General features: G+C 46.8%; 1 protein-coding gene across 3 annotated transcripts in view; it reads left to right on the top strand.

Moving 5' to 3' along the window:
• LOC137534504 (extracellular calcium-sensing receptor-like) overlaps positions 1-18,773 on the top strand; it is a 42,023-nt gene that overhangs the window by 3,857 nt on the left and 19,393 nt on the right. The window contains exon 2 of one of the 3 annotated variants that reach the window (XM_068256034.1): positions 15,542-15,679. The exons of 1 other annotated variant lie outside the window; for it this stretch is intronic. In XM_068256034.1, coding sequence (XP_068112135.1) covers positions 15,560-15,679 — 120 coding nt within the window. In that variant the 5' untranslated portion in view covers positions 15,542-15,559. Of the gene's footprint in view, positions 1-15,530; positions 15,680-18,773 lie in introns of all 3 variants that reach the window. One more of the 3 variants, XM_068256033.1, reaches the window with a different exon arrangement.

Raw genomic sequence — 18,773 nt, 5'->3', positions numbered from 1 at the left:
AATTACATTTTTTAACAGCATTTTGCATGAAGACTTTGCATCACAATTGCACATTTATTTGCAAAATTAAATCTTGCAAAATTCATGCTGATCATGATTTGTAAGTGGTATAAAATACATTTTATTCACAAGGTGTGAAAATATCACCTAGTAGAAATCTCAGGAGAAAAAGTGAATTGCAGTGCATATGGGCCAGTGATCCTCAGTTTTAAAACCTGCTCTAATCAAATGACAGAAAGCACACTTCGACTTTACAACTGAATTATTTCTTAAAAGCACTATGCAATAACTTTCCTTTATATACACACACACACTGTTGAAGAGGAACTCCAGTGAACATTTTACTGTTGGCAGGTGATGAAGCTGCTGCATGGTTTTTGGCAGTTGGAAACAGCTGTAAACAGCTATTTCCCACAATGCAGCAAGGTTCACAGACAGGAAACTGCCAAAAGTTTGAACTTTTCTTGTGGGAGGGGTTACTTGTGGGAGGGGTTTCACCACAATATCAGCCATACAGCGCCCCCTGATGGTCTGTTTGTGAAAAGGAATAGATTTCTCATGTAAAAGGGGGTATCAGCGACTGATTGGGATGAAGTTCAATTTTTGGTCGGAGTTTCTCTTTAAATTGCCTGGCCAGGACCCCCTTCTCCAGCCATTTCCTTAAGTACAGATTTCCAGCAGACCAGTATGATGATGCAGACCCCAACAACAGTAGCCTCAAACATTACACCTGCATTTAACTCCTTCAGCTCTGCTGTTTACTTGAATATTTAGCTGCAGAAATCTAATTTTCTAGGAACCATTTTGCCATCTGGTATAATAAGATACAGTATCTATCCCTCCAGCTATCTATTTAAGTATAGAAAACAATAACCCCCTTCAGTTATCTATGCAAAAGAGCTTCCTTTAGCTCTTTGGCCCAACTTGGTCGGCTAAAGTGCTCATTTCTGGAGCACTTTTATATCAAAGAAACAGCGATAGACAGCTTCAGATAATGTCTTTACTGCAGGAAAGTTCAAAGGATCATTAGCTCTGCTCTGTTTCATCGTTTAAAATACAGAGTGTGGTTTGTAAATTGCACATACGATAAAAAGGGTGCAATGTTAATAATAATAAAAAAAGCTATATAACTGAAAATAAAAATGAGACTCTTTTCTTTGCTACTAATGCTGTATTCATTATCTGTACTACACTTACAATTTGTTATATCCTAAGTTTTTATTCACTTTAGTGTCACTTTAATGGATTACTGTCATAAAAAAAACTGTATTTAAAAAAAAAAACTGTACATATAAAATGTAGATTTGTCTTATGGTGGCCATACATGGTACACTTTTTTCATACAATCTTACCATTTCTATGTAATATAAGGGAACTGCCTAAATTATCCTTTCAGTATGTTCACTTAATTTACCCTTATACTACATAGTAATGGTAAAATTGTATAAAAAAATTGTACCATGTATGGCCACCATTAGAATGGAATGCACTGTAGTTTACTTTTTTCCTATGTACTGTAGCTGTCACTTAAAGTGGATCCGAAATAAACTTTTACTCATTGCATAATTGTGTTCCTTTCATATTGCTTATAAGGCATTCCTTAAAGAGAAACTCCAACCTAGAATTGAACTTTATCCCAATTAGTAGCTGATACCCCCTTTTACATGAGAAATATAATCATTTTCACAAACAGACCATCAGGGGGCGCTGTATGACTGATTTTGTGCTGAAACCCCTCCCACAAGAAGCTCTGAGTACCGCGGTACTCTGGGCAAACTACCACAATGTAACAATGTTCACAGACAGGAAATGGCTGTTTACAGCTGTCTCTAACAGCCAAAACAGCTAGCAGCAGCTACATAACCTGCCCACAGTAACAATGTCACCATGTAATACATGTCAGAATGTGAATCTGGGAGAGGAAAGATTTTACAATGAGCAAACACTGACTAAATCATTTATACATAATTATGGTAAAAAATGAAGCACTTTTTTTACTATATTATTTTCACTGGAGTTCCTCTTTAAGCTAAATACTTTTGTTTTTTTTTGTCTTAATACTCTAATTCCCTATAAACTAAACAAGCCTCGCCCACAGCTTTTCAGAGTGCCTTGGCATTTTCAGACAGTAGCAAGGGCTTATGGGAGCTCAGCCTGGGCAGGAGGAGGGGGAGGTGTTACTATCCAGAGATTTCAAAGGCAGAGGGTAGGAGGGAGGAGGAGGGGGAATTAGGTTTTTACAGGCTGGAGATGAAGATCAGCTTGCCTGTGTGTAATGTTTACAAACAACATGGCTGTTGTCATTGTATCACAGGAAGAAATAATCATATTCTGTTGAAGCTGCTTGCAGCTAGATTTGGGGCCTGATTCACAAAGCGGTGCTAACAGTTAGCACGCTGGTGAAAAGCCCTTTATCATGCCTAAACTCAGTTTAGGCATGATAAGTTTAGGTGTGATACGTTTAGGCATGGTAAGTTTAGGCGTGATAAGTTTAGGCATGATAAGTTTAAGCACCAACTGGGTTAGCACCGCAGTGCACAGCTGATCAAAAGTTTTGCGCTAGCAAAGTCTGGTGCACTTCGCATAGAATTTAATGGCGCTGCTTTGCGTGTGGGACTTTGCGCGCGATCTAAACTTATCTAAACTTAGCATGCCTAAACTTATCACGCCTAAACTGGCTTTTCACCAGCATGGTGCAATGGTTATCACGCCTAAGGGGCTCGATTCACAAAGCGATGCTAACCCAGTTAGAGACTTTAGGCATGATAACCATTGCACCACTCTGGTGAAAAGCCAGTTTAGGGGCCTGATTCACAAAGCGGTGCTAACAGTTAGCACCCTGGTGAAAAGCCCTTTATCATGCCTAAACTGAGTTTAGGCATGATAAGTTTAGGGGCTTGATTCACAAAGCGGTGCAAAGTGTTTGCACGCCAGTGAAAAGCCCCTTATCACGCCTAAACTCACTTTAGGCGTGATAAGAAGAAACTCGCGCGAAGTTACCGCGCGTACGCGCGTAAGTGCGCGTGCAGCACCCGACGCTTCGCGCGAAGCTCCCATTAAACCCTATGGGACTTCGCGCGAAGAGCAGGAAAAAGCGGTGATAACTCAGTGGTGAAAAGGTCATCACGCCTAAAGTCTTTTAGGCGTGATAACTGGGTTATCACCGCTTTGTGAATCAAGCCCCTAAACTTATCATGCCTAAACTTATCACACCTAGGGCTTGATTCACAAAGCGGTGCAAAGTGTTTGCATGCCAGTGAAAAGCCCCTTATCACGCCTAAACTCACTTTAGGCGTGATAAGAAGAAACTCGCGCAAAGTTACCGCGCGTACGCGCGTACGCGCGTAAGTGCGCGTGCAGCACCCGACGCTTCGCGCGAAGCTCCCATTAAACCCTATGGGACTTTGCGCGCGCTCTCACGCGCGAACGCGCGAACGCGCGGTAACTTCGCGCGAAGAGCAGGAAAAAGCGGTGATAACTCAGTGGTGAAAAGGTCATCACGCCTAAAGTCTTTTAGGCGTGATAACTGGGTTATCACCGCTTTGTGAATCGAGGCCCTAAACTGGCTTTTCACCAGAGTGGTGCAATGGTTATCATGCCTAAAGTCTCTTACTGGGTTAGCACCGCTTTGTGAATCGAGCCCAAGGTGTGATAAGTTTAGGCATGATAAGTTTAGGTGTGATAAGTTTAGGCATGCTAAGTTTAGATAAGTTTAGATCGCTTGCAAAGTCCCGCACGCAAAGCAGCGCCATTAAACTTTATACGAAGTGCACCAGTCTTTGCTAGCGCAAAACTTTTGATCAGCTGTGCACTGCGGTGCTAACGCAGTTGGCGCTTAAACTTATCATGCCTAAACTTATCACACCTAAACTTATCATGCCTAAACTTATCACACCTAAACTTATCACACCTAAACTTATCATGCCTAAACTGAGTTTAGGGGCTTGATTCACAAAGCGGTGCAAAGTGTTTGCACGCCAGTGAAAAGCCCCTTATCACGCCTAAACTCACTTTAGGCATGATAAGAAGCAACTCGCGCGAATTTGCCGCGCGCAACCGCGCACGCGCGCGCGCAGCGTCCCCGCTTCGCGCGAAGCTCCCATTAAGCCCTATGGGACTTCGCGCGAGTTAGAGCAAAAATCGGTGATAACTCAGTGGTGCAAAGGTTATCACGCCTAAAGTCTTTTAGGCGTGATAACTGGGTTATCACCGCTTTGTGAATCGAGCCCCAGGCATGATAAGGGGCTTTTCACCAGGGTGCTAACTGTTAGCACCGCTTTGTGAATCAGGCCCCTAGGGTGCTAACTGGGTTAGCACCCTTTACTAAATTCACATCGCACGCACAGTGCCGCACGCAAAACTTTGCGCACGCACTACGAAAACAGCGCACCCGATGCGCCTATAGGCGCATCAATGCACCGTTTTCGTCGCACCGCGATGCGACATTTCGCGCACACCACGCTGTGGGCACGCAAAGTTTTCAGTGTGGGACTTTGCGCGCGATGTAAATTTAGTAAACGGTGCTGACCCAGTTAGCACCCTAGTTATCACGCCCGAAGTCTTTAGGCGTGCTAACTGGATTAGCACCGTTTACTGAATCAAGCCCCTAAAGTCTCTAACTGGGTTAGCACCGCTTTGTGAATCGAGCCCTTGCTGTGTAAACTAAGAAAATCTAAACTTTAGATAAGATATATAGACAAGTTACTTTTTATAGTTAGTTTTTCATCTCAGATCTGCTTTATAGAGAATCTGAAGCTATTTTAAAAACAAAAAAACAGATACTCACCTAAGGAGAGGGTAGGCTCTGGGTCATATAGAGCCTTCCTGTTCCTCCTATGGTGACCATGTTCCAGTGCTGGATCCCCCATTAGCAGTCTCCAACCAATGGGTCAGAGACTGCTCACTTCCCCCGCTGTGGGAGGCTTCGAGAATCTTCGGGATTCGGGAATCTGCTCCCAAAGTAGGCCACTGCATACTGCGCATGCATGAGTGCGTGAGAATGCATGTTTGGGAGCACTCGGGCTCCTGAAGATTGCCTAAGCCTCCCACAGCACCAGAAGTGAGCAGTCTCTGACTTATCGGTCAGAGATTGCTAACGGGGCATCCAGCACTGGAACATTGGCACTGTAGGGGTAACGGGAAAGCTTTCTAGGACCCAGAGCCTTCCCTCTCCTTAGGTGAGTATCTCCTTCCCTCTCCTTAGGTGAGTTTTTTGTTTTGAAAAACAAAGGACATTCAGTTTTCACTTCTGTACATGAGGTAGGTTAATCTTCTTATCATGTACATCTTCTGGCTTAGGAGGCTTTCTTCTGCTGGAGTCCTCTGAGATTTCTTCAGCCTGGGCGTATTGCACATGTGTGGCTTGGCCACATGCGCACCCATCACACTTTCGTTACCAGGAGTGTAGTGTGCTAGTGCAGTACTACTGCACAGGCCCAGAATGCTCCCGGTGATCCCGGTGACAGAAGCACAATGGGGGAGACTGACCCCAACTGGAGAAATTTCAGAGAACTCTAGTGGAGGATCAAGGCAGCATTGGAGGATGGCGAGGGAACTAAAGTTCTGAAGGGGACTGGAGGAAGTCCCAGGTATGTATGAATTTTCCCCCACCTCCTTCTCAAGTACACTTTCACTTTAATTACTCTTCTGTGGTCTCCATGTAGTAAGACGCAGGGCCGGGCATACACATACCCAACCATGGGTATGTTGCGCTGAGCCAAAAAGGAATATGACTGTTCAGGTCTGCTCTTAAAAGGATCAGGTGCATCTCCTGGTGCTGGATAGGTGAGTGTCTGACAGATCCATGATTAAATGTAAAGTGCTTAGGTAATCGGTAGCATTTATTAACTGACCAGTGCAATAGCAATGAATAAAATTCTCTACAGTTTTAGCTTGGCTGATCAGTACTGGACCAAAGAATGTCTGACTCTAGTGGCCAGCAGGGTTGCTCATCACTATTCGCCAATTCGAATTTACCCGTGATCACGGGTTGTTTTTCATGAATCCAGACTCAAATTCGAATTCGAAGATCGATACCGATCCCGAATACGAATGTATCCGGATAGTGACGCTCAAATTCGGCCGAATTCGGCCGTGATCACCGTGATCACGAATCCGGATTTCGGTATCCAGGGGATGACGTCATCGGTCCAATTAGAAGACCCCCAGCCGAGGCCCTAGCAACCAATCAGATGAGGGGAGCCTGGCCCTCCCCTCCTCTATATAAGGCAGCAGCCATCTTAAGGAGCCCGTCCTTGCTTGTGACTCTGCGGTACTGAGAGCATCTCCAGTGCTGCTGTGTGTCTTAGCAAGTGCTTTCCTATTGTTAAACCCAGCGTTTTACATTCTAACCACTTTTATTACACATTGGTTGTATTGATTTATAGATAGATAGTGATTTGATTGTTATAGTTCAGTCAGCTAGTGTAGTGTATATACTGCATACTGTGCTAGGCTAGTGTTAGGTCTGTGTCCCGGCTAGGCCTGCTAGCCTAGGTAGCCTTAGCCTACTACTAGCTTAGGTAGTTTAGGGATTATAGTTAGTTGTTGTGTTCACTACTAGTTTACTTAATTTGCACTGCTAGTCTGTCAGTTTATTTAGTGCCGCAGCTGCAGTAGTGTGTTAGTTACTTTACATTTTTTTTATCACTCACCACCAACCCAGACTCTTTATTAAAGTTTACAGCCTTTCCCGCTATATATATATATATACATATATATATATATATATATATATACAGGGGCGTAGGGCCTGTGGTCGCAACGGTCGCCTCGGCGACCGGGCCCGGCTCCTGAAGAGGCGGGGGAGGGGCCCGGGGGGCCCATGTCCGTTTGGACTCATCTCGGAGATCCCTGCGTGCGTTATTGGGAGGGGGGAGCTGCAGCCGTGGGGAGGGCAGCCCGACCTCTCCCCGGGCCCCCCCCCCCTCAGATGCAGAGTGCGCGGCGCACGGAAGCGCTGTAGGCAGAACTCACCTGCCTGCGTTCCAAGCGCCGCTGGTCTCCTCCCGCTCTGCATAGATGCTGTTACACACTGCTTCCGGCTAAACAGGAAGCAGTGTGTAACAACATCTATACAGAGCGGGAGGAGACCAGCGGCGCAGGGACGGAGGTGAGTTCTGCCTACAGCGCTTCCGTGCGCTGCGCACTCTGCATCTGAGGGGGAGAGGAAGGGAGGGAGAGGGCAGCTAGCGACCTACCTACCTACCTAACCTATCCTGGGGGGCAGCTATCTACCTAACCTACCCTGGGGGGGCCAGCTACCTTTCTAACCTATCCTGGGGGGCCAGCTACCTACCTAACCTATCCTGGGGGGCCAGCTACCTACCTAACCTATCCTGGGGGGCCAGCTACCTACCTAACCTATCCTGGGGGCCAGCTACCTACCTAACCTATCCTGGGGGGCCAGCTACCTACCTAACCTATCCTGGGGGGCCAGCTACCTACCTAACCTATCCTGGGGGGCCAGCTACCTACCTAACCTATCCTGGGGGGCCAGCTACCTACCTAACCTATCCTGGGGGGCCAGCTACCTACCTAACCTATCCTGGGGGGCCAGCTACCTACCTAACCTACCCTGGGGGGCCAGCTACCTACCTAACCTACCCTGGGGGGCCAGCTACCTACCTAACCTACCCTGGGGGGCCAGCTACCTACCTAACCTATCCTGGGGGGCCAGCTACCTACCTAACCTATCCTGGGGGGCCAGCTACCTACCTAACCTATCCTGGGGGCCAGCTACCTACCTAACCTATCCTGGGGGGCCAGCTACCTACCTAACCTATCCTGGGGGGCCAGCTACCTACTTTAACCTATCCTGGGGGGCCAGCTACCTACCTAACCTATCCTGGGGGGCCAGCTACCTACCTAACCTATCCTGGGGGGCCAGCTACCTACCTAACCTATCCTGGGGGCCAGCTACCTACCTAACCTATCCTGGGGGGCCAGCTACCTACCTAACCTATCCTGGGGGGCCAGCTACCTACCTAACCTATCCTGGGGGCCAGCTACCTACCTAACCTATCCTGGGGGGCCAGCTACCTACCTAACCTATCCTGGGGGGGCCAGCTACCTACCTAACCTATCCTGGGGGGCCAGCTACCTACCTAACCTATCCTGGGGGGCCAGCTACCTACCTAACCTATCCTGGGGGGCCAGCTACCTACCTAACCTATCCTGGGGGGCCAGCTACCTACCTAACCTATCCTGGGGGGCCAGCTACCTACCTAACCTATCCTGGGGGGCAGCTACCTACCTAAGCTATCCTGAGGAGGCAGCTACCTAACCTATCCTGGGGGGGCAGCTACCTAACCTATCCTGGGGGGGGGCAGCTACCTACTTAACCTATCCTGGGGGGCCAGCTACCTACCTAACCTATCCTGGGGGGGGCAGCTACCTACCTAACCTATCCTGGGGGGCCAGCTACCTACCTAACCTATCCTGGGGGGCAGCTACCTACTCTAACCTATCCTGGGGGAAAGCTACCTAATCTATCCTGGGGGGCAGCTACCTAACCTATCCTGGGGGGCACCTACCTCATCTAACCTATACTGGGGGGCAGCTACCTAATCTAACCTATACTGGGGGGCACCTACCTATCTAACCTGGGGGCACTTAATTGTCTAACCTGTATTCGGGGCACCTAGCTAGCCTATACAGGTGGCAACTATACTGGCTACCTATATTGGAGGCACCTACCTAACTAACCTATACTGGGGGCACCTACCTATCTAACCTATGCTGGGGGCAACTATTCTGGCTACCTATATTAGAGGCACCCACCTAGCTAACCTGTACTGGCGGCGCCTGCCTATCTAACCTATACTGGGGGCAACTATACTGGCTACCTATGCTGGAGGCACCTACCTGGCTAACCTATACCGGGGGCAACTATACTGGCGTACCTATGCCTGGCTACCTATACTGGGGGGGACCTATAGCTGGCTATAGGGATTCGGATATGTGTGTGCGTCGGGTGTTGCCGGGGGAGGGGGGGCTGTTGTTGCCGTGGGGGGGGCCCACATCCAGATTCCGCATCGGGGCCCAGAGGTTTGTAGCTACGCCACTGTATATATATATATATATATTTTTTATGATTGTATTTCTATATTATTGCACAATGACTGGGAGAGGTAGAGGGCGAGGCACCACCAGCGCCATTGCTGCAGCCACTGCCAGCACCACAGGTCCACCGCCAGCCACAGACCGCAGAGTTGTGGAGGAGGCAGCAGAGGCACAAGAGCAGCGTGTTGCGCCCATCTTTGAGACGGGTCTTCGCCCCAGCCCATTGCAGAGAGTCAGTCAGAGGCTGTCATGGAAATGATGGAGGAGCAGCAAGCCACCGTTTCCAGCCAGACCTCCAGCACCAGCGAGACCAGTGCCACCACCACCAGCACTCCGGTCCGCAGCAGGCCTCCACCACCGCTTGAGGTCACGTCGAACCCAGCGACCAGCCTGCCCTCACTGAGCTCGCTCTTCACCCCAGGGACTGCGAGCGTTTTGAGGGATGTCGTGGAACAGTTTGAGGAGGAGATGATGGGGGCATGCAAGGAGGAGGAGTATGAGGTGGAGGAGTTTGTTGTTGGTGCAGAACAACAAAAATTTCATGAGGAGGAGGAGGGGCCTGATGAAGGCAATGTTGGGGCAGAAAATTTGGTTGGGGGGCTCAGAGGAGATGTTTGGGGATGATGATGATGAGGTGGGGGACCGTCCCTATGTGCTACCACCACAGTTGAGTGAAGGCAGCTCGTCATCGGAGGAGGAGGCATCTCAGGCACAGAGGCGCGGCAGCAGCATTGCGGCCGGCACAGGGCGTGGAAGGCAGGAGCCACAGCCTGCTGCTCACAGCCTGCTGCTTCAGCCGCTACCACCAGCACCAAACCTCCTCCAAGTAAAGGGAAAAAAACAGCCCTCCAAGTCCAAAGGCAAAAAAACTCCTTAGCCCTCAAGCAAAAAGGGCAAGTTAAAATCTGAGGTCTGGCGGTATTTCACTCTGTGCGATGACGATGAGTTGCGGTGTCAGCCTGAGCAGAGGTCGCGATCTGAACAAGTTAGGTACCTCGTGCCTGCAGACCCACTTGCAGAGCAAACATTTTGAGGCCTACACTGAGTTTGTGAGGCTGAGGGACAGTGGCGCAGGCAGTGGTCAGAGCCAGACAGCCACTGCATAGCCTTCAGCAGCAGCAGCAGCAGCAGCAGCATCCCACCCTCCTTCTCATGCAGCATCAGCAGCAGGAGCACAGAAAGACACTGCTTCCCCCCGGGCAGCCAAACGCTGCCACCAGACCCTTCTCAGCAAGTCATTTCCCAGTGTGACCAAGGTTCTGCCTCCCACCAACAGGCACATCCAGGTGCTGAACGGGTTGGTTGCCCGGGCCATGTGCTCCCAGCTCCTGCCATACTCCTTTGTGCAGGAGGGGAGTGACATAAGAACACTCCTACAGTACGGGATCCCGGAGTGGCAAATCCCAAGCCGCCACTATTTCTCCCGCATGACAATCCCAGCAGTCGTGCAGACTGCTGTCTGAAACCTCCTGCTGTTCATGTTTATTACAGCCGTGGTACCAACGCTAGGTACCATGGCCTGTTACATTGCCTGCTGCCACACGTCACTACTCCTCCTCCTGCCGCTGCTTTAACTTTTGCTGTCTGTGTTCCCACCACCAGGGCCCACAGAATTATGCACCACTAGCTATTATGCCACTACAATAGCTTACTTTTGTTTAAAAAAAAAATCAGAGGTGTCTGGGTTGAAAACCGTGCTGTCCTAGTTGTGTATTGGACACAGTGTGGGCTGCACGACTGCTGTCTGGAACCTCCTGCTGTTCATGTTTATTACAGCCATGGTACCAATGCTAGGGGTTTGGAATGCAACTATCAGGTGGTGACTAGAGATGGCCCGAACCTCCGATTTTAGGTTCGCGAACCTACCGCGAAGGTGCGGTTCGTGTGAACTTTCGCGAACTGCAATAGACTTCAATGGGGAGGCGAACTTTGAAAAAACTAGAAAAAATTATGCTGGCCACAAAAGTGATGGAAAAGATGTTTCAAGGGGTCTAACACCTGGGGAAAGGCATGGCAGAGTGGGATACATGCCAAAAGTCCTGGGGGAAAATCCGGATTGGACACAAAGCAGCGTTTTAAGGGCAGAATTCACATTGAATGCTAAATTGCAGGCCTAAAGTGCTTTAAAAGATCTTGCATGTGTATACATCAATCAGGGAGAGTACTGCTTCACACTGCCACACCAAACTCAGTGTGTAACGCACCGCAAACAGCTGTTTGCATAGTGACGGCCGTGCTGGACTGGTTATGCACCATGGCCAGATTGCTCTTCCTCACTCAGTGATGTCAGGTAATGTCTGACTGCCTTATCAACTTTCCATGGTTCTTTCTCTAACATAGTTAAAGCTTACATCTATTTTTTTTAATTACTTTATCTGCTGGCTGTCCACTGCCTGTAACAAGAATCTGTTATGCAAGTCTGCCATTGCGAGTGACCACGGGTAATGGACGGGGAATCACGGTTCGATTCCGGTCCGGAGTGGGAGCCTGAGAACTGGCTACCCCCACCGCACATCCAAGGAAGGCAGCAGGCACGCTCTGGGCAAAGGAGCAGGAACAGCTACCACACATCCAAGGAAGGCAGTAGGCATGGCATGCACATCCCGAGGTAGTGACCAAAAATAACAATACAGGAGGACTTTCGAGGCCCTGCTGTAGATGACACTCATAGACTGTATTACTTGTAATGAGAATCTTTTATGGAGGGCAAGTCTGCCATTGTGAGCGACCACGGGTAATGGCTAATACAATGTGCAGTCACACAGGTGCAGTTAACAAGTATGCACGGAGTGGTATATCACACTGCATGCACTCACGTAGGTAGGTGGGTGCACTGAACACTACAGATATGTATATGCAGTGATGAGGTGGGTGCACTGAACACAACAGGTAGGTATATGCAGTGATGAGGTGGGTGCACTGAACACACCAGGTAGGTATATGCAGTGATGAGGTGGGTGCACTGAACACAACAGGTAGGTATATGCAGTACAGGGTATTACAATGTGTACCTGTCACACACACAGGTAGTCACTGAATGTGCTAGGCCTGGCTGGCAGTGGCACACACACAGTATGAATTAGCAAGGCTGTCTATGCAACACAAGTGTCAGTGGGGCACACAAAAAAAAAAAAATCACAAGAACAAGATTAGCTCTCAAATGAGCTGTTGTGGGGTGCTATTTTAGCAATAAGAATCAGCAAGGAGCAAGATAACAAGCCTACAAGAGCCTAACTAATCTTTCCCTATGAGAGACTCTACAACACCTGTCCCATCTATAATTAGTGCAGGCACACGAGTGAGAGTAATGGCCGGCGGTGCCTGTCTTTTATAAGGGGGGAGTGGCTCCAGGAGGGAGTGTAGCCTTATTGGCTACAATGTGCCTGCTGACTGTGATGTAGAGGGTCAAAGTTGACCCTAATGGTGCATTATGGGGGCGAACTGAACTTCCGAAAAAGTTCGCCTTAGATGGCGAACGCAAACCACCGGAAGTTTGCCGGGAACCGTTCACCGGCGAACCGTTCGGGCCATCTCTAGTGGTGACAACAGCTTTTATGGTGCCCAAAGCTTATCCAGCTGGGGGTACATGCCGGCAGCCTACAGATATTGGGCCGTGTTATGATGAGCACTATTTAACCACATGACACAAAGCCTTGAGCTGTACCTTGAGCCATACAGAGATTCAATGGCGACAGGATCCAGGAGGCTTCAAAGGCAGAATCTGTGGATGTTGTACTGATCAATCCATAGTCAGCATGCTCCTCCTTAGTCAGCTTAGTTACTCCTAAGCAAAACTCCTGAGGCTCTTTAGCTAATGCCAAATAAATAAAACTTTAATTATCTGGTCTGAAATCACTTCATGAGCTACTTCCTGTACCACAGACCTTTGAAGCTGTAGATTGCAGCATATTCATTCAGCTCTGCCTCTGCAACCCCCACCCCCACATTCATAATGATGCTTAGCCAAGCAATAGTAATGCTACAGAGATATCACCACAAAATTACTAGCAGTGCTCAATGTATATAACACACAAACTCTTCCTCTAACGCATAACTTTTTCTGTTTCTCATGAATATTTATACATTATGCAAGAATCCATATTAACATAATGAGAGTGTCCTAGCATTCAGTTGGGCAAATGGCATATTACAGTCATGTTAGACTTGGTAGCAATATTTAAAGAACCCCATAATAACATGACAGTAAGCAGCCGGAGTTGCCGGTGGAGGCAGTTGGGTGGCCTTGTACCCCAGAAGCGATATCAGGCCGATCGGGCCGCACCTTCCGGTGAGTTTCTTTATGAAGGGGGGGGGGGGGGGGGCTTCATAGAGATATTGGAATGTGTGATGAACTGTTAATGAGTGTTACTAGAACATCTGTCTAAAAGTAATGATACAGAGTCCGCTTGTAATGCTTTCAGCTGAGCTGATTTACTGAATCAGTTATGCATTTTGAGAATGATAAATGGAATAGAAAATGATTTAATGTCCAATAGTAGGAAACAAGATGGAGCCCCGATCCTTGCTATTCGGGTTTATTGGAGGTAAATAGTACAGGCATACCAGACAAGACAAAGGTTAAGATAACGGCCTTACAGCCGTTTGCGGTGTTATCGCTTCTTTAGAGACCAGTCAGGTATTCCTGATTGGTCTTTGAAGAAGCGGTAACACTGCAAAACTGCTGTAAGGCCGGTATCTGTGACCTTTTTATTTACCTCCAATAAAACCTAATAGCAAGGATTGGTGATCCATCTTGTATCCTAATATTGATCACTAAATGTCTGCACATGAGCATGGCCATATGGAGAAGGTGAACAGCGTTAGCTGTCAGCTAAGCATTTGCTGCCGACTATCTAGCTTCTACTAAACAGAAAATGATTTAAGCTCTATTTTACTTCTTCTAGCCTGCCTAAGTCCTACAGGTCTCTCACTGTCCTCTTGTTGTGCTCCACTGATCAGCTGTGACCCACCAAAAGATCACTCATTGCAAGCTGCTACGCATGTGCTTCCCAAGCTATGCGCCTCCTTGCTTGTGCCCCCAGCCACGGGAGCGCGGTTACAGTCAGGACTGCACATGCACGGTAGCTTGCGACTCATGAGTCAGCAACATTTTGGAGGGGCTCAGCTGATCGAAAGATCACAATGGGAACACATCAAGGGACCTGTAAGTGTTTGGTGGCATGTAAGAAGCCCAAGGTAAGTAATATAGAACTCTAATGTCAATATAGTTTTTATTTTTATTTATTTTTTAATCAAAACCTCTGCCTTAGTTACTCAAGTCTTATTGCCATACATTAAATAACATTCTTTAAAGGGACACTATTAAAAAATATATGATATAATGAATTGGTTGTGTACTATGAATAATTACTAGAAGATTAGCAGCAAAGAAAATATTCTCATATTTTTATTTTCAGGTATATAGTGTTTTTTCTAACATTGCATCATCCTATAATATGTGCAGATTATACAACACTCAGCATTCAAAATGAGTCTTTCAGAGCAGTCTGTGAAGTAATGAACTCTCCTCTAGCAGAGGAAAAGTAAACAGTTCAATTACAGTTGAGATAATAAAAGTCAGATAACAGCCCTCTCCACGACTAAGTTAGTCGGAGAGCTTAATAGCTTTTTTGCATAGAGATAACAACTGGAGTTTCTCAACTCTCCCTGCACTGGAAACAATTAGACTGATGTATCTGATCTTAATGTTTTTTTTTCTTAGCTGTACTACACATACAAATCATAATATCATCATTTTTTTTTTCGCTTCAGTGTCTCTTTAAACCAAGTGTTCTAAAATGACAATGTGCAAATAATGCCTAAGTAGCTGTGTAAACATTTTCATACGTTTCATGTTAAATATCAGAGGCAAAAGCTGTAATTAATTCTGTGTAGATTTTAGCTACGTTTGAAATCTCTAATTTGCATGGGTGAATCTTTGCAGTCTGACATGCTAAGAACAGTGTACAATTGAAGCAGTTATATTAAAAGCCTGTCAGGTTTCACAAACACAATTACAAATGTTTATGTTGCACTTAAAATACATTTCTTCTGCTCTCTATGAGAGAAAGCTCTGCCGGTCTCTGACTGAGCTCTCTGAACACACAGAGTTAACAGATATAATGTAAGGGAATTCCCCCCCACCCAATGGCTCAGTCTGCCATTAGAATTGCCTTCAGAAAAGTGTTAAACAAATTAGATAACAGTAAACAAAGAGATAAGAATTCATATGTATACACAGTACTTAGAAGCAGTTTCCAAACATTTCCTATCTCAATTGAAACAAAAAATGTTAATCAATAGGGTTCCTTTAATATTTAACAGTGTCAGTATCAAAGAATATTGGCTTCTTCTTGCATTTATATTCGTCATTGATGAGATGAACAAAAGGACGGATCTTCTGCCCAATATGACTCTGGGATATCATGTGTATGATTCCTGTGGATGTGTTAACAAAGCTATAAAAGATGTTCTGCAGATCCTGTCTGGACACAAGATGGCGGCTCCTAATTACTCCTGTATGGGACATGGAACAGTGGCTGGATTTATCGGTGATCTGCAATCCACTACCACTCTACGCATAGCACAGTTACTGAGTTTATATAAGTATACACTGGTAAGTGCCATCTGACAACCAAAGCATAACTTACACAGGTCCCCCCCCCTCCCCCCCAAAAAAAACAAACAAACAACAACAACAACAAAACACACACACACGAGAATAAAGATTACAGGGACTCGCTGAAATACAAACAACCCACCGATCCTGTTGCATTTTGTTGCCCAGTGTGTAAATGCAGGGTATAGCACAGCAGGGGCTGTTCTCTCACCTGTCCACTGGAGTCCAGTGCTGTGCTTCCACCTGTCTGCTCACCGTATGGCCTAGTGCCCAGCATCTCCTACCGCATGTAGTGTGATTACACGTGACATGGGGGGAGTGAGGTGCCAGCAATAGAGGGAGCAGGAGACAAACAGGATGGTTGCACAGGCACAGTGCTGGACTCTGGGGAGGAGTTGAGTGTACAGCTTCTACTTTGCTATCCTAGACACAAGGAGACAGAAGGAGGCACAGGGGGAAAGAAGGAGTCACAAAGGGAGGCAGAAGGAGGCACAGAGGGACACACAGGAGTGCCGAGGTGGCACAGGGATACTTAAGGAGACACAATGAGACAAAAGGAGGCACAAATGGGGACAGAAGAAGGCACAAAAGGTAACAAAGGAAGACACAGGTGGGCAGAGGGACACACGGGCAGGGGGGGGGGGGAGGGGAGGCATAGAGGAACTGAAAGAAGCACAAGGGGACAGTAGGATATGCTGAGGGCGACGAAAGGAGGCACAAAGGGACAAAAGTAGGCACAAAAGAGAACAGGGGACAGAGGGATGCATGGGGGCAGGGGAGGGGAGGGGCAGAGGTGGCACAGAAGGACACAGTGAAGTCTGTCTGCAGCTTACACTATCTGGACCTTGTGATAACTGCTCTCCAGAGAACGGCAATGCTGCAGCTCTTCAGGACACCAAGCTTCCTGCAGCTGCACACACGCAGCAGAAGCAAGTTATCAATCACCTGCAGAAGGTGGGCCTTTGTTCTGAGGTGGGGCTTTGTTTAGGGGTGGAGCTTACTCCAGGGGCATTGCACCCTTCAGGACCAATGGCACACCAGGAGATGGCCTGCAGTGCCTTGGATTAAAAATGTTCCTGAATAACTGGGTCAGTCAAATTTAGGCTGATATACTAAGGCAAATGGCTACAAAATGTAATTGTCTGCACAGAAATAAGGTGGGGTTATTGAATGGGGGGCTTATGTATCTATGGAGTCACTTTCTTTATAAGGGAAGATCAAATAGGTACCTCTAATAGTGTATGATCCCTCTGTTCGCATACAAGAATTCAATTCAATTTTTTTTAAAGAAAAGCACCAACTCAAGGGGTATAACTAGGGGGAGCAGCCCACACAAAACAACAACAAAATGCACCCACTTGATTTAAACAATTTTAATCAAACCCAGTGTTGTACCTGACATCTAAATCATCTGCCATCAACATCTGTGTCAACAAAATGCCCTCTTTTGTTCTTCTTCGTTCCTTTACTTTTCTTCTTTCTATTTATATTTACAAAACAGCAGTTTAATTAGGCAACATTTGGTATATTATTCACCAACAGGTATAATTTGGGGTGCTCACCCCCTCTATAATCTTGAGGGCAATATCTACAAGAATGTGAGGATACTAAGGGTACTACTACAGTATAACAGAATAAGCAAAGGCTCAATGTCCCCAGCATTCCTGTGCCCGAAGAATCAGACTCCATCACCTCAAGGGATGTTCCTACTAACACAAAGTAGCCAGGAAATAAGGCAAGCTCCAGACACCACATTGTCCAACATTTTTCCCTTCCACATGTGATCATGCTAACAATTAGTGATGAGAACTACATACTGTACAATATTAATGCTGGCCATGCACTGGTCGATTATAGTACAATTAATTAACCAAATGATAATTGGAAGTGCTTCAAAATAACTGAATTGTTCAAACAATATATATATATCTATATATATCTATGAATATAAAATCGGATGTGTGTGTGTGTGTGTGATGGTGTGTGTGTGTATGTGTGTGTACGTGTGTGTGTGTGTGTGTGTGTGTGTGTGTGTGTACAGTGTGTGTGTGTGTGTACAGTGTGTGTGTGTGTGTGTGTGTGTGTGTACAGTGTGTGTGTGTGTGTGTGTGTACAGTGTGTGTGTGTGTGTGTGTACAGTGTGTGTGTGTGTGTGTGTGTACAGTGTGTGTGTGTGTGTGTGTGTACAGTGTGTGTGTGTGTGTACAGTGTGTGTGTGTGTGCGTGTGTGTGTGTGTGTGTGTGTGTGTGTGTGTGTGTGTGTGTGTGTGTGTGTGTGTGTGTGTGTGTGTGTGTGTGCCGCGATCACGCGAAAACGCCTTGACCGATTTGAACGAAACTTGGTATACAGATCCCTGACTACCTGGGATGATATGTTCTGGGGGTCTTGTGTCCCCCCTGCACACCTGGGCGGAGCTGCAAACAGCCAATCAGATTCAACACATTTAAGTGAATGGAAAAAATGTGTAAAAGGCTGCCATTCTCACAGTAATCAAGCCAGAGTCCCCACACTTGGCACAGTTGGTCACTTGGTGACCGAGGTTACAAATCCAGGAAAAGTGGGCGGAGCATAAAACAGCCAATCAAATTTCAGCCATTCAGTTTAAATGGGAAAATGTAAACTGCAGCCATTCTTACACTGTTAATCGTAGGGTTTTCAAACTTGGCACACTTGATCACTGGGTGACTGGGGTTCAAATTTGGAAAGGGGCCGGAGCCACAAACAGCCAATCCGATTTTTTTTTTATTTCAATGGGAATATACAAATTATTGATACCAAAAGCCCAAAGCTCATAAACTCAGTCATTGAGTGACTGTATGTCAAGGTTAGAAAAAGTGGGCGGAGCCAACAACTACATTTTTTCCCAGGGGAAAATATAAACTGCAGCCATTCTTACACTGTTAATGGCAGGGTTTCCAAACTTGACACAGTGGGCCACTGTGTCACTGGGATTAATATTCAGAAATGCCAATCAAATTTCACCTATTGATTTTCAAAGGGAATATCTACATTGCTACCATTCTTACACTGTTAATGGCAGAGGCCTCTTACCTGATAGGTGACTGGGGTCCAAATTCACTAAAGGGGGTG

This window comes from Hyperolius riggenbachi, chromosome 10 (assembly GCF_040937935.1).
Source record: "Hyperolius riggenbachi isolate aHypRig1 chromosome 10, aHypRig1.pri, whole genome shotgun sequence".
In the NCBI taxonomy this organism is placed as follows: Eukaryota; Metazoa; Chordata; class Amphibia; order Anura; family Hyperoliidae; genus Hyperolius; species Hyperolius riggenbachi.
The sequence above is the reverse complement of the archived record's forward strand: the minus strand, read 5'-3'. Positions and strand labels throughout refer to the sequence as shown.